The 14244-nt window shown below is 39.2% G+C and overlaps 1 protein-coding gene across 4 annotated transcripts in view; it reads left to right on the forward strand.

The window, feature by feature from the left end:
- Positions 1-7790, forward strand: part of LOC105254831 — a 47478-nt gene extending 39688 nt beyond the window's left edge. For all 4 annotated transcript variants that reach the window (XM_025406610.1, XM_025406609.1, XM_011263750.3 and 1 more), the window contains exons 3-6: positions 1614-1757; positions 3686-4008; positions 4300-4574; positions 4961-7790. In XM_025406610.1, the coding sequence (XP_025262395.1) occupies positions 1614-1757; positions 3686-4008; positions 4300-4574; positions 4961-5690 (1472 nt within the window). In that variant the 3' untranslated portion in view covers positions 5691-7790. The remainder of the gene's footprint in view (positions 1-1613; positions 1758-3685; positions 4009-4299; positions 4575-4960) is intronic.
- The last annotated feature ends 6454 nt before the right edge of the window (positions 7791-14244 follow it).

Here is a 14244-nt window from a genome sequence, read left to right on the forward strand (position 1 = left end):
ACACATTAATTCGCATCTCGCATTTATCTCTGTCCTCCGCGAAGGGACATTACATTTTAATCTGGCTATCACGTACCGTGAAGACCGATTAAGGATAAATTCGAAATTGCCTGTAAACGTCCGGATGTGCCGATAAAACATTCATGATATCCATTCGCGGATAGGACGTAACGATTGCGGGGATTCGTACAACACAACAGGCTCATTGTAAATCAATTCAAAATGGCGAAAACGCGATGTGTATAAATCGCTTGCGAAACGGTACGACGATTTATATGCTCGTATTGTAAATACCGTGCCGCACACCACACGAGAGCGAACACACGTTTATATTCGGCTATAAATTTTCGCGCGATTGCTCCTGCGTCGCGCCGCAAATCGACGGATTAGCGATTTAATCGAAGTTCTCATGACAGCGCGATCCTCGGATCGCTGTCGAAGATTCTCACAAGTTCGATCTTCTCGATTGATCTCTCGCATAAATAATTAAATAATATTAAAATTGTATAAAATTTATTTTTCAATATATATTTAATTGATCAATGGGCTATAAATGATAAAGATTTCTCGGCAGAAAAAAATGTTTAAAAAATATTTATTGATTTATAATCGTGTATTATCGTGATTTATAGTCGTACCAATATATTAAATTTAGCAAGAGAAAAATGTTTAAAAGCGTACTAAATTTATCGATGCAAAACCGTGTATATTAAATCGTATCAATATATTAAATTTAATAAGATTTATATTGCGCGCTATCGAGGATTAAGGAAAAGGAATCGCGACGATAGCCTTAGCCGCACGTAACGGTTGCGGGTTTAATGAAAATTATAGTTAAGCGCGATACGTAGAGGCATAACTCGATCAGTTATGCATCTACGCCTGGTACAACGACTTAAATTGCCTTTATGAAACTGGATCTTAGAATCTCGTTAGGCCGGGCTGTAAATGTCGATGTTCGTTTCGAGACGCGGATCGCCGTCGTTCCAAAGTGGGTCAAATTGACATTGTGATTTCGTAAAGGATTATTAGTTGCTGGCCGCGGTGATTTTCAGCTTAGCGTGCTCTCGGACGTAGATAGGTTTATGAAACTAGTCGGCGCGAAACGAGACGGCGGCCGGTTTTTCTCCCCGCTACGCGAAAGCGCGCGGCTCAAAGTGGAACGAGTTTCCACGGCGTAACGCGTGTGCAGCAACGGTAACGTTTGTCACGTTCCGCGTGGAGAATGAAGCCATGAAGCGCTAACGAACGCGCTAGATGAAACTAGGCGCGGAATGACGTTGCACACGACTGACACACGTGTTTGCGTCGCCTCGTGTCTCCTTGCACGAGAAAGCGAAATCCCGTAAATCCCGCTGTCAATGAAATGTCGCGTGTTTCACGACAACGGCATTTCTTCTCCATACAGAGAAACTCTTGATTTTAATTCTTTGTAGATGAAAAGAATGCCTTCCTAGAATAATCCTAAGAGAAACGTATGAAAACCTAAGATGCCGACAAATATGTTATTAATATTTATATATTTTTATTTTTATTATTTTTGTAAAAATCTATTTTCAACTACAATATACAATTTTCCCATTATGTCTCATGTAATCTTATTTATATTGCAGGCTGGTTCTCAGTGGTTTCCAATAATAGCGGTACCGGAAATGCTAGAGTGTACAGAAGAGTCGGCGCGTTGGTGCGCGCTGGAGTTCCGGCGTTTTTGCTCGCGAAACCATTGAGGGCTTACACGTTGACGCACTCTAAAATGGGTAAATTATTTTATTTATAAACTATACTATTCTTCTCGTGTGTATCTACAGACACTGCGTCTGTTGTGTGCTTAAACTATTTTACATATAATTCCAAAACTCTCTTTACATTACGCAGAGTATTTATATTCAATTATAATATTCATTGGATATTATTAATCGTTAAACAAACCTCGATAATGTGATGTATTTTTTCGTTTAACGAGATCTAAGACTACTGTAACATTATTTAGATTATTCTCTATTTGCACGCGCGTCCTCTTTCTGACGAGTGTTAACCGGATAGAGATTATCCACATATCTCGCATCTGGCATCTGAGTCGAGTTATTATTTCGGCCAACCCAAGTCTGCATTTTCCATGGGCCAACTGTCACGATTGCGATTATCACCCGCTGCGATTTACCTGGAAATGCAGTCCGTTACAAGTATAAACCGCGATTCACATAACTAGCACAGTCTAGATTATTTTAAAATGACGATTTGCAACTAATGTAAAAGTGAATAACGAAACATCTATTTTCTTACATCTGTTTAACAATAGCATAAGGATGATTTAATTTTTATAATTATGTAAAATTCTTGTGATTTTGTAATTAATTTAGATATTTTATTCGAGCAGAATAATAATTTATTTAGGGTTTAACGTCCTATATAACTTTATGCATAGGCGCGTACATAGTATCTCGCCTCGCTCGGATTATTTTCCTCAGAGTGCAGCGACTGGCCATGACACGAATGTCAATGTGTCCGTAATGTGCGGTTCTTGTTCGCACCGTCGGTCGTGCATTTAAACGCAAGTCGAGCTTTACGCGCGACAGGCGCGTAACGTAATAGGTATGCGGCTCAGTGAAAGCTGTCCCTTGCGACACGCGTGCATAAGTAGCTGCAAATGCGTGTACACAGCTCGTGGCGCGAGAATTATATCATTATACGCACTGCCATAACAATTATGATCGCGGCGGAAAACGGGGGATTCCTTCGATTCATCCTGCTCCTCCTGGTCCTTCTGACGCCTCCCAAACATGTCACATCAGTGTCCGTTACGCCACGCGTTTATTGACGTTAATTGCTTGCCACCCCGCTTTTCATGCTTGCTATGGCTTGTAACGTCGCAACGGTACGAGGTATACATCGTTGATTTGATATGGAAATCTGTACGTTCCTCGAATATCAAAATACGTAATGTATCAAGCAGCTGATTAAGCTATATATATATAATCATCTCAGAAACGTGTGGAGATTTCTCTGACAAGACATTTGTTGGATAATGCTATGTAAAGAAGGAGATTTCTACATACACATTGTAATTTAATTAAAGTTTTAAAATCTACGAAATATTAAAAAATCATGTTAGAAAAAAAAATAAATAGAGAAAAATAAAGAGTATGGCACTTAATTTTCTCATTATCGAATAAATTTCTATCTACTTTTCTTGGTTGATTTTAATATTTTAGTATATAATCGAGACATTCTATTATTCTACGAGCTAATTCTCAGTATTATCACAACATCTGATTCAGTACGTTGCATGACGTTATGTATAATATGACAATATTGCCTATGCAAATACATGGATGGAATAACGTTAATAAGCTAATTAACGCTAATGAGCTAATTATCAGGGTTATTAATTCGCGTGCTTTCACACAACAAAGCACTTTTTGCCAGCGCCAATTAAATATAAGATAACGACGATAATTTTCTTGGTATTTAACTTGATGACGTATTAGACACGCACTTTAATTAATTGCCTCTATAAATTGTTTCTAGACATACACATAAACATCATAAAAATTAGCTCAAGCTTAATCTTCTGTTCTTTCTACAGTTTTTTAAAAGAAGATAGTGAATCGGTTAAATCTCAATTAAGTTCCACTAATGTTTGCGAAAGTGGTACGTTTATTTTTGATCGATTTCTATCGTGCAGAGAATGGAAACTTGCGAGCCCACTACACGAAGACGACGGTGCGCGCTGGCGAAGTCCTGCGACTGACCGCCGTCTTCCAGGACACACGTCGGGCTCCGGTAGCCAGTGGCATGTCTGGAATGATCCCGGAAGGCAAATCCTCGAGGTCCTCGGAGAGGGATCAGTACGCTCAGTGCTTGGACTCTCATGGGCACGAGCTGTTTGCGCCGCTCTCGGCCAGAGGCGAGTTCTACGCGATCTGTCAGAGCGGTAGCCTCGACACCGGCAGCGACGCGGTACTTTATAGAGTTCACCAACTCGCCAGGAGGGATCTTCCCCTGAGGGTAAACTTCGTCTCGTCTTATAATTAATGTCGTATAACGCGGTCATTCTTATCTATTTCTCGTCACCCGTTTCTTTCTCATAACAGGAGATGTTGTCGTCATTTTATATAACACTAATGAAAATAAGAAAGTGTATAAATTAATAAGAATTAATTTTATACAACAAAACATAAATATTTTATTATTGTATACGAGCACTTTATTTTTCTTTCTTGTATCTAATTCTTCTTTTTTCAAAATTATATACCTATAATTTTTTCTTGACCAAGAACTCGCGTGCATGATCTTCAGGTACGTCTGGTTGCTGGACCTCTACCCATACCGCTGCCTCGAGATTACAGCGGTCTGATGCAGTTGGAGAACGCGAATAGAGGGCCCATAGTTCTCGGCTGCGCGGTGCCGTTGATGCCCGAAAGACCCTTACCCAATTCCACGGTACCGGAGCTCTTGGAACTTGTTGCTACCGGCCCAACCGCGCCACGAGTGAAAAGAGCACGATTAGGATGCCCTTCCGAGGCGAGATTGCTCGCATCTCCGAAAATGCAGCGATTACTCTCAGCCTGCAGGTAAAAATCGCGATTGCATGAAGAAATCTAATTTGTACAGCATTATATATTAATTATTTAGATACATACTAACAGGAAATCTAAAAGTTTGAATTAATAAAATCACTAATATAAAATGTATTTTAAAATATTAGCTTGAGAAAATAATAGTATAGTAAACAGAAGATTCTTTTTTGAATATTTATTAAGTTTATGACGGATGAAGAATTAATTTAATTAATTCAGTTCGTTTTTTAACATATTATTAATTTCAGAATAATAAGAATTTTGTGAATTCGATTCTTAATGAGATCAAGAATTTTTTAAAATTATTTTTGTACTGTCAAATAGCTTATATACGTTATATATGAAAGATAAGATGAGGCCATTTTGATATCGCTTTATAGAAGAGCCTTAGATCAACGGGCGACCGAACCGCGAGTCGCTCCGCCGAAACCGGCGTCCAACAACAGTCAGCTGAAAGAGCTGCACTTGAAGGAGATTAAAGCGAAGCCTGACGCGAAGCCGATATTGCAAAGTTTAAAGGAAGGTTTGGAGCATATCAAGAAGACGACGATCCGCGACCGAAGCAACAGCCGCAGTGTCAGCAGTAACAATAGCTTCCTCGACAGGATCTCGAGGATAGCTCAGGGTGGCAGAAGCAGGAATCCGGCCAAGAAGTCAGCGTCCTTCACGTTCGCCGTACGGCCGGAGATCGGTATGCGATCGCCCGAGAGATACGCCAGTCTCGAATCGGAAACGAATCTGATGCAGGCAGCGCAGGCGTCGTCCAGGCAACAGGTGCAACGTTCGATCTCGACCAGTGTCCTCGAAGTGACTAGCAGCACGGAGATGGACCCGCCGTATTCCAAGGTTAGAGATAGCTTGACGCCGTTGCCTCCCACGCCGCCGCCAAAACCGGAAGAGATCTACGCCGAAATCTGCGAGCTGGGCAGCGGCAGTGGTCCGTTGCGAAATTCATCGCAGGAGGAGGAGAAACTACCTCTCCCGGGAAGAAACGGCACCAGAGAGCGAGATCGGGGTTACGTGAAACTTGCGCTGTCTCATTCCGAGGTGTCCGACATCTCGACGAGCACTGGCGATGATGAAGAAGGCATTTACAATACTGTGTGTTGAGTGCGCGTCTTTTTTCGTTTTTTCCGTCGGGGATAGACTCAATATCTGAATTGTTTATAGTAATTGACCTCATGGTCAATCGGAACAAATGACGTGACGTGTAAAAAATCGAGAGGTCGCGAAAATTCTTGAGCATAGCTGCGAATATCGACCAACTATAATCGCGAATGATATTGGTTTATTTTGTAAAAATTATTTGGAGATCTCTAATATTAGAACGGTCGAGTTAGAAAATTTTTGTAAATATTTCTTTAGTGGCAAAGAATATAAAATTCAAGTATCTTAGATTGAAAATTTATTTTACAAGATTGAAAACTATTCTCTTCAGTATTCTCACTGATTCTCGAGCGTTCTACTATTAAGGAGGCGAAACGGAAATATACGGCACTTTTTCCGGGTTGAAGAGAAAACACCAGGAGTCGGAAGCGATATATCGATCGCGTCTGAGAAAGATGAGGATCGAGATTAACCGTCGCCGAGGAAATTGCTCCGCTAGCAGTTTCTTTCGTCGCGGGAGGATCCGAGTGTCGAGGAGTCGCCGATACGAGCGTCTTACATAGGATACCGCGCGGAATGATTTACAAGGCTGTTGGAACCGAGGAAAATGATGCCGTAATTACGGGCCCCGGTACACGCTGCTGCAGCGGATGTAGCGGGGCACGCCAGCCGGGCCCAGCACGCAGCAACGCTTCTTCGTGGCTTCCGTCATTAAAGAATCTGTCGTCTCGCGAGAGGCATGTTAATAGTAGCGGGCTCCGCGATTACCTCGACCACAGCCGCTAGGTGACATTAATATCGGAAAATCGCGCTCAAAAAATAACCCGTTCATCATTGAAAATTGTCAATTATTTGATCCTAAAGCAAACGCATATTTGTTTTGTCAGGTCAATCGAAATTTGAGAGTCAATCAAATTCAGATTTTTCATTACTGAAAATTCCATTAGGCACAAAGCTCCTCTCCCTCTTATTTAAAATTTAGATTAACACTTCAAAGTCACAGTTTTGTGTCACGGATTTAATTTAATGTTATCGATAATGATTTTTGTGATCGTTTTACACGGTCTTAAATTCAGTCTCGACAATGTAAGAACACGATGCGACGAGTGGAATATTCTAGAATGGATGATAACGCGTTATGTTATATCACGTACGAGGGGAACGTGAAACGGATCGTTGAACGTCGATCTAAACTTCCCGAACACGTTCGAAGCCAGTGTGTATCACGGAACACGCAACCAACGCGGCACGAAGAAGTCGATGGTAGAATGTAAACGAGCCAGTCGGCAGCTTTTAGGAAGAGGAAATTACTGGCGTCCTTCGAAGGTCTAGGTCATCATCGGGATCGTTGCTTCGGAACGAGGTAGTCGACGGCAACGGCCTGATCGTCGAGTCGAATCGTGCCGAGCTTGCTCGTTTGATCGAGTCGATATTTTGTGACGATTAATTCATTAGCTTGTCACGCTTCACGGCATTTGGCTTCCTTTTCGATGTACGATGACCCCGAAGTTTCGCGCGCTCTCGCGCCCGATTGCGTGACGTTGCGCGATTGGCTGTTAAACGCGTGATTACAAACCTCGCCAGTGCATAGCAGACATTGCGTTCGAAACGCTTCGAGGAAACCGGCAGATCTCCTGTACCTTTCTCTTTTGCTCCCTACTTTTTTCTCTTTTTATCTCTCTCTATCTCTTTCTCTCGCATGACGAAGCGCTTGGAGCTGCCAGTACGAGCGAGGATGATGAAGAAAGGGCGTAAAAATCGAGGGAACGATGGGCTCCTAATGGGAAATACCCGCGGGAGAAGGCGAAGAAACCGGGACTCGCTTGCTGAAGCTTCTCCGAGGATCCTAACGGGTGTAATCTTGTCTAATTCGACGTCTTCGGCGCCCCTTCTTCCCATTCCCTTCCTCCAAATCGCGTGCGCGCGATAATGATGTAATATTTGTAGGTTTTGTGTATATTCAAATGAAGTCGTTAGTGGAAATAAAGACAGAGCGTTTCTACAACAAAATACAACGTCGTAAAACATATTCCTTGTTAACGTTAGAGTAAAATCATCTTGAATTTGCAGCAAAAATTTACAGGTAAGTGATTGTTTAAGATATAACGAGATTCATATCGTGACATTTTTGTCAACAATAAGATTGTAATACTTAATAAAATTGTTCCCAAATTTTATATACTCTAATATATTATTTATATACTCTAATATATTATTTTTATAAAAGCTATTATATTACTACTATTATAATTTATTTTATAAATTGTTAATATAAATTTGTGATATAGAGAAATATTCAGCGATATATTGCAAGTGACAATATAATCCATCGCTTATAAATGATTTCATATTCATATTTAAAGAATAATTAATTTCACATTCATATTAGAAAAAAAATATGCAATATAATTATGATGTATCTCGTAATATTATTTCACTGTTGTTTTGCAAGAAAAACAAGTAAAGTACTCTTTTGTTATCTTGTCTCATTATCATTAAGTATTCCATTTAACGAGTGATATATATGGAGATATCCACTTTCTCACCGGCTAGCGCATGTTCGTCATTATTCACTTCGTCCGGCTCACCCACGATCGCGAGCGTAGAAAATTCACGACTAAATACACCGCGCACTTTAAGGAATAATAACGCAAAACGATCGTCAACGCTCGCGCCGGCTATTGGTCATTAATGTTTTTACGAGCGAGCACAGTACGCACAGCTGCGTCTATTCAATTATAGCGAAGAGAGGGGTTCAGACGTACAGGTCCAGCGACCCCCTGGCATACCTCTCTCGTCTCTCTCTCTCTCTCTCGAGCCTTGGCTCATCCCCCGCGTCCATCTTTGCCGTCCTCTTGTCCCTCTTATTTCTCTTTCGAGCGCGGCAACACGCATTTACGTCCATTAATATTAACGGCTCGAAACAACGATAATAACGGGGAGCTATGGGGAAGCAGAGAGGTGTTCTCTTCGACGGTCACGTCGTGCAACACGTCGGCCCTTTCGCATAGCTCACGTGACCGTTGCATGCATCATTCTCGCCGCGGAGATCGACAATGCCAGGGACGATGCCAAGAAAATGCGACGATGATTTTTATCGTCAGGTAAGTTCACGGTTCTCTCTCTGAGATTGTCTAGAGACTATACTGTTACGACGAAGAATATTATGAGAACTGAAAGCTTTTGTCTTAAAAAATATTTCTACTCTTGCTAAAATACTTTAGATGTCTATCATTAATGTTTCATATTAATTTAAAATGTGAAATCAGAATTTTATAATGATACTAAAGTATAACGACTTCTGTATTTTCTTCTTCTAAAGTAATTACGCAAGACAAGATTAAAAAACGAGTAATGCTCCATTACTGATTATCGTAGAAATGAATTGATGACCGTGCAAAACATGACGCGGTGCACAATATACAAGACCAACAATATAGGTTAGCGTGATACAAGGTGGATTAAGAAACGCGATAGCAAGAGCAGCTGTTTCACATTTCAAGACGCTATTATTATCATAATTATTACTATCGTTATCGTATCCTGAGCAAATATCGTGCCGAACACGGCGTAGATCGATCGGGACAACGCATGGGGCGCTATCGAGATCCGGCAATCTCTGGTCCACGCGGGTGCATATTTCAAGATCGGCATGCGTGAACGGTCTCAGGGCCGTCGGGTTGCTTTTGCGGTTGTGTATAACTCGGCTTTACTGCGGCTAATGCGACGGACACGGAGCGCGAAGTATCGTATTTCGCGAACCCAGGTCGACCGATCGTGGAGGCATGTTTTAATATGCAAATTAAAATGCAAATAAAGCACTCCCTCCTCGTCTCTTATTCGCATCCGTTGTCTACCATTCCTCTCTAGGCGCATCTTGCACGATCGTCATCCCTCATCCTGTAGCCTGAGGACTAGGTCGTATCTTTTTTGTCGCTGCACAAGGTTTTATCCTACTTTCTATTTTTTTTATTTTGTTCCTTGTTTATCCGGTATTCAGTTGCCCACCTAGAACGCAGATCGGTTTTCGAATCATCTATTTATAATATCCACAAAGATATATATATAAGCTAAAATTGTTATAATTTATTAAATTAATTTTAAAAAAGTTCAAATTAAAAAATTTTGTTAGATACTTTAATTGTTTATATATGAAGAAAATATTATTTGATATTATTCGTGCATACGCGTTATTGAGTATCGCTTTGATACCGCAAGGATCAAGGATCAAGGATTACTATACGTATTGTTTTCGCAAGTTCAATATTATCACATACGATGGATTAAATCTGTAACGTTACATGTGTACATCTTCCCTGAATGACGATGTAAAAGGATTATATGGAGAGTAGCCGGATGCGAACAGGACGGATCCTTGAGCTATCGTATGCGTAATGTCTTCATTCAGCCCGACTCCTATCATAATCTCCCGGTGATGAACGAGCGCCCTTTATGTGAGGACGCAGAACGGAGCGAGATTAAACGAAGAGTCATCAATAGGCCGGTCGCATTAAACGACTTGCGTGTACATGCCGGGAAAAATAGGAACGAGTCAATTAGTCGCACTCTACCTGTCCAATCTGTCACAATATACAAAACTTCGTCTTTCTCTTTCTTTTTCCTCCCTTTCTCTCACCTTCTCCTTTCTCTCTATCGCTATTCAGGATCACGTGCCGCGGGCGAGATATCTCTGAACTCTAGCCACGTTTTACGGGCACGGTTAACAAATAGCGTGTCGCTGAATGTATCGCTGCGCAATGTTATCGCACCCCGACGTCGACAAAAATTAAGCGCTGCAATTATTTATAAATGTCTCGTGAAACTCGCCAGCTATTTCGGTAGCCGAGTTTTGCGTAAGTGCGTTGTACCCGAGCCCATATAAGTCCAACGTCGTCGATGATCGGTAATATATATCTGTCGTAAAATCGATGCGCATCGAATAAAACCTGTGATCAAAATTGCGAGCGACAGGTGGATATTCATGAATCTTCTTTAATAAAAAATATTATACCTTTTACCGTATATAATAATTTGCTCAAGCAAAGTAAAATTTTATGTTTTTATAATCTTCAAGTATCTCTTATCTCTCATATTTTGTGAGTTACAATCGCATAAAATAATATTTTGAAATTTAATATCTACATATCGACACAATGTGCGCAATCAATCTTTGTTACACAATTTAAGCGATTACATGACTTACTAATCAAGCGATATCGTGACACGCATGCGACTATGTGTTACGCGTGACATAATCGGCTTGCAGGAGAAACAGACCGGCTATAGTCGGCCGACAAACGCAACAGCGAGAGCAATGTGTGATGCGCCTCGCTCGTTACAGCAGCATTGGAATCCCCGTTAGATGACGGGAGAAGATATACCTCGTTCAGTGTCCGGCGCTTTGCGCGTGTCCAATGCATACTAAGTAGTTCTAGAAAATATCGGTTATCGGTAGAAAACTCGTAGCCGAGTCTGAGCGAAGAAAATGAATGAATCAGCCAATGGCTTCTGGCTGGTCCTTTAGTCTGCCAATTTGAGTGTTTATATGTATATATGTATGTATATTCATTATCACTTACATACTTTAGACTCTGTTAGACGCTATAATATATTAACGTTTAGATACGTTTAGCCATTATAATAATATGAAACGATCACTATTCACGATAAGTAATCATATCTGTTGTATGCGTTTATTTAATAAAAATTTTTGTCTATTTTGTCTACATTTTATAAGTTTGATAGTTTCAACATTTTTTTGAAATCTTTTGTGCCGAAATTTATTATCTTAATTTTCGTTTATCTAAATCATTGTTTGAAGAATTTAAGAAATTGGGTATCAATATATTTTCATATACATAAAAAGGACGTTGTATAAAAAATCATTATTTTATTAATATTCATATTTATCTTTTTTATAAAAAATTATGATATAAAAGAAAATGGATCCGAAAATCTAAAATATTTTGAATTGAGCATTTTACGTATAGATACACTGTAAGTCTAACTTTTTCTTATATTCTATATTATAAATGCCCTTGCGTTAAACACCGTGTCTTTGATATTGTCGTGATATTGTAATAATTCGCGTGATTGTATACAGTTGCATTGTTGCAAGTCCGTAATGGTGCGGACTCTGGGGTGATAGTGAGAGGAGAGGAAGATTGCGATGGAAAAGAGTGTGGTGAGATGAAGAAAGAGAAGAGGAGAGTACGTTGGCGTCGCCTGGAATGCCCGCGAACCACGAACGATCTGCTGATACAACGGGTTTACCTTTTACAGCCTACCGATCGTTTCACTTCAACTGCACCTTCAATATCCGCGCGTTATATATTTCCCCAACCCCCTTTATCGAGTCGCATTGCTGTTTTTACTACCTCAAAAATTAATCGTCTTTTCTCGCAACGCACGCAACTTTGATATGATATATACTATGATTAATTTAATTATTAGCTATCACGTATTATCAATGGGAAGGAGACTTAATTAAGGAGTATATTATATTAAGAAAATCTTATTTTTTCCTTCGTTCCTCGACAACACGCGAGATAAACTACATTTCTTCATAGATTATTGAGCTTGATTGCGCTTTAGTTTAATCCTTAACGGTTGATTTACGATTAGATAGCAAATCCAGAAGACATCTCATTAGTAACAAGCATATTTTTCTATCGCTTCTTCTATCTTTTTCTCCTGTTTTTGATAAAATCTAATTTTAAATATTTAAATTTAAAACAAGATATATTAGCTATTGAAATATATGCGAAGAAAAAATTTAAATTTTAAGGGTGAGACTCGAATGCTTTAAAATAAATTTGTATATAGAGGAAGTTATATATTTCTTTCTTTTCTTTCTCGTTTGAAATAATACTGAAAGCAATATTCTTTCTATGTGTTTAATTTTTCCAATTATTTAGATTCTGAGATATTTATATAGCACATATAAAATTTATTTTATATCATATTTCTTTAGAATATCCTAATAATAAATAGCAAGAACTTTGGAAAATCTAAATGATCGTAGGCCGATTATGGAATTTGGCACAACGAGATGCGACAGTAATGAAACGTTTCGCGATTAAGTAACATCGCGGTTCTCCGAGAAGATGTCATCATTTTCACAGCGATGTTTATTCATGATCACGATTAACTACTTACTACAGCTGGAATCAGCGCTCCGCCCACCTCGTAAATTTCCATGCTCCATTGTATCCTCCATTCCAACGTCTTTGTATCATTCTCGTCTGTGCTGAAAAACAGTTTCTCTTCTCGTAATGCTATTTATATAAAACTACAGAAAACATGAAATTGCCGTAAGATATTTCAAAATCTATTTACTGGCCTCGGAGCTTTAAATGAATTATAGGATCATTCGAGATAATTGGCAATTATTCTATGGTAGCCTATATGGTGTTCTATGGTATAGGATTAACTCTCACACTAACGTTCTCTGAAATAAATTACACACGAAGGCATCTTTCGCTCGATCGTGCCTCGATCGCTATTGATCAGCTCGACCGAATCGACCTGCCTGGCCTGGCAATGATCCTAACCAGACTTCCATGTTCATTGATGCATTATCGCCGCTGCCGGGACTATCTCCTTATAAAGCCCCGAAACCGCAAACGTCCGAGGGTCGGATCGATTCGGATATTGATATATTAAATAAACCAAGGAATATATAAGTATATTGCACTGAAATACAACGGAAAATCAGCAACAGCCTACCCAAGGCAATCGCAACTACGGTCGTTGCAGGCGGCACCCATTTGCTCCCTCGGGTTATCTTAATGGGGTTTCAATAGCCTGATTTGGTATCTCTTCCCGTGCTACTACGCGTCCGGAGAAAATAACCATTGGCGTATCTATATCGAAGCTTCTAACCGCTGTTAAATTTATTGTATTCTTGTGGTATATGTTTAATTATTTTATATATAAATTTTTTATTAAATAGAAAAGTAAACAGAATTTTTTATTTATATAAATTTATAAGATTTTTTATTTTTAATTATTTTAAATATATTAAATAAAAAATAGATGGATATTTTCACACATTGTGTTATCACATTATTTCTTTATTTATCGCACGTACATATTGATATAATTAATTTAACGCGTAAAAATAATTTTTAATAACTTTTAATTTCTGAAACTTTTTAAAACTTGTGTTAATCTTTAAATATATTACTATTATAAATAAGTTATCTCTACATATCTTATGATCGAAAAAAGACAAATATCAAACAAATCTAATAAATCGTTATCTATTTCGATAAGTGCTAATCATAAGTTAGTGTCATATATTTCAAACGTAACGGAAACTTTAATAATCACATTTAAAATAATTACCAGAGTAATCTAATATCTGTTAATTAATGTTTTCCTTAGAGACGTTTACATTCGAGGGTGAGACTCGAATGCTTTAAACACCCGGCGGTATTAGCATTCGATCCAATTTCTCGCTTTAACGAGCGCAATCCGGTTGAAGGGAGGACAACATGAACGCGCGTAATAAACGTACGTCTTCCCAAGGCGACCTCCCACGAACATATAGCTC

Source organism: Camponotus floridanus, unplaced genomic scaffold (assembly GCF_003227725.1).
Source record: "Camponotus floridanus strain SB8 unplaced genomic scaffold, Cflo_v7.5 scaffold15, whole genome shotgun sequence".
Taxonomy (NCBI): domain Eukaryota; kingdom Metazoa; phylum Arthropoda; class Insecta; order Hymenoptera; family Formicidae; genus Camponotus; species Camponotus floridanus.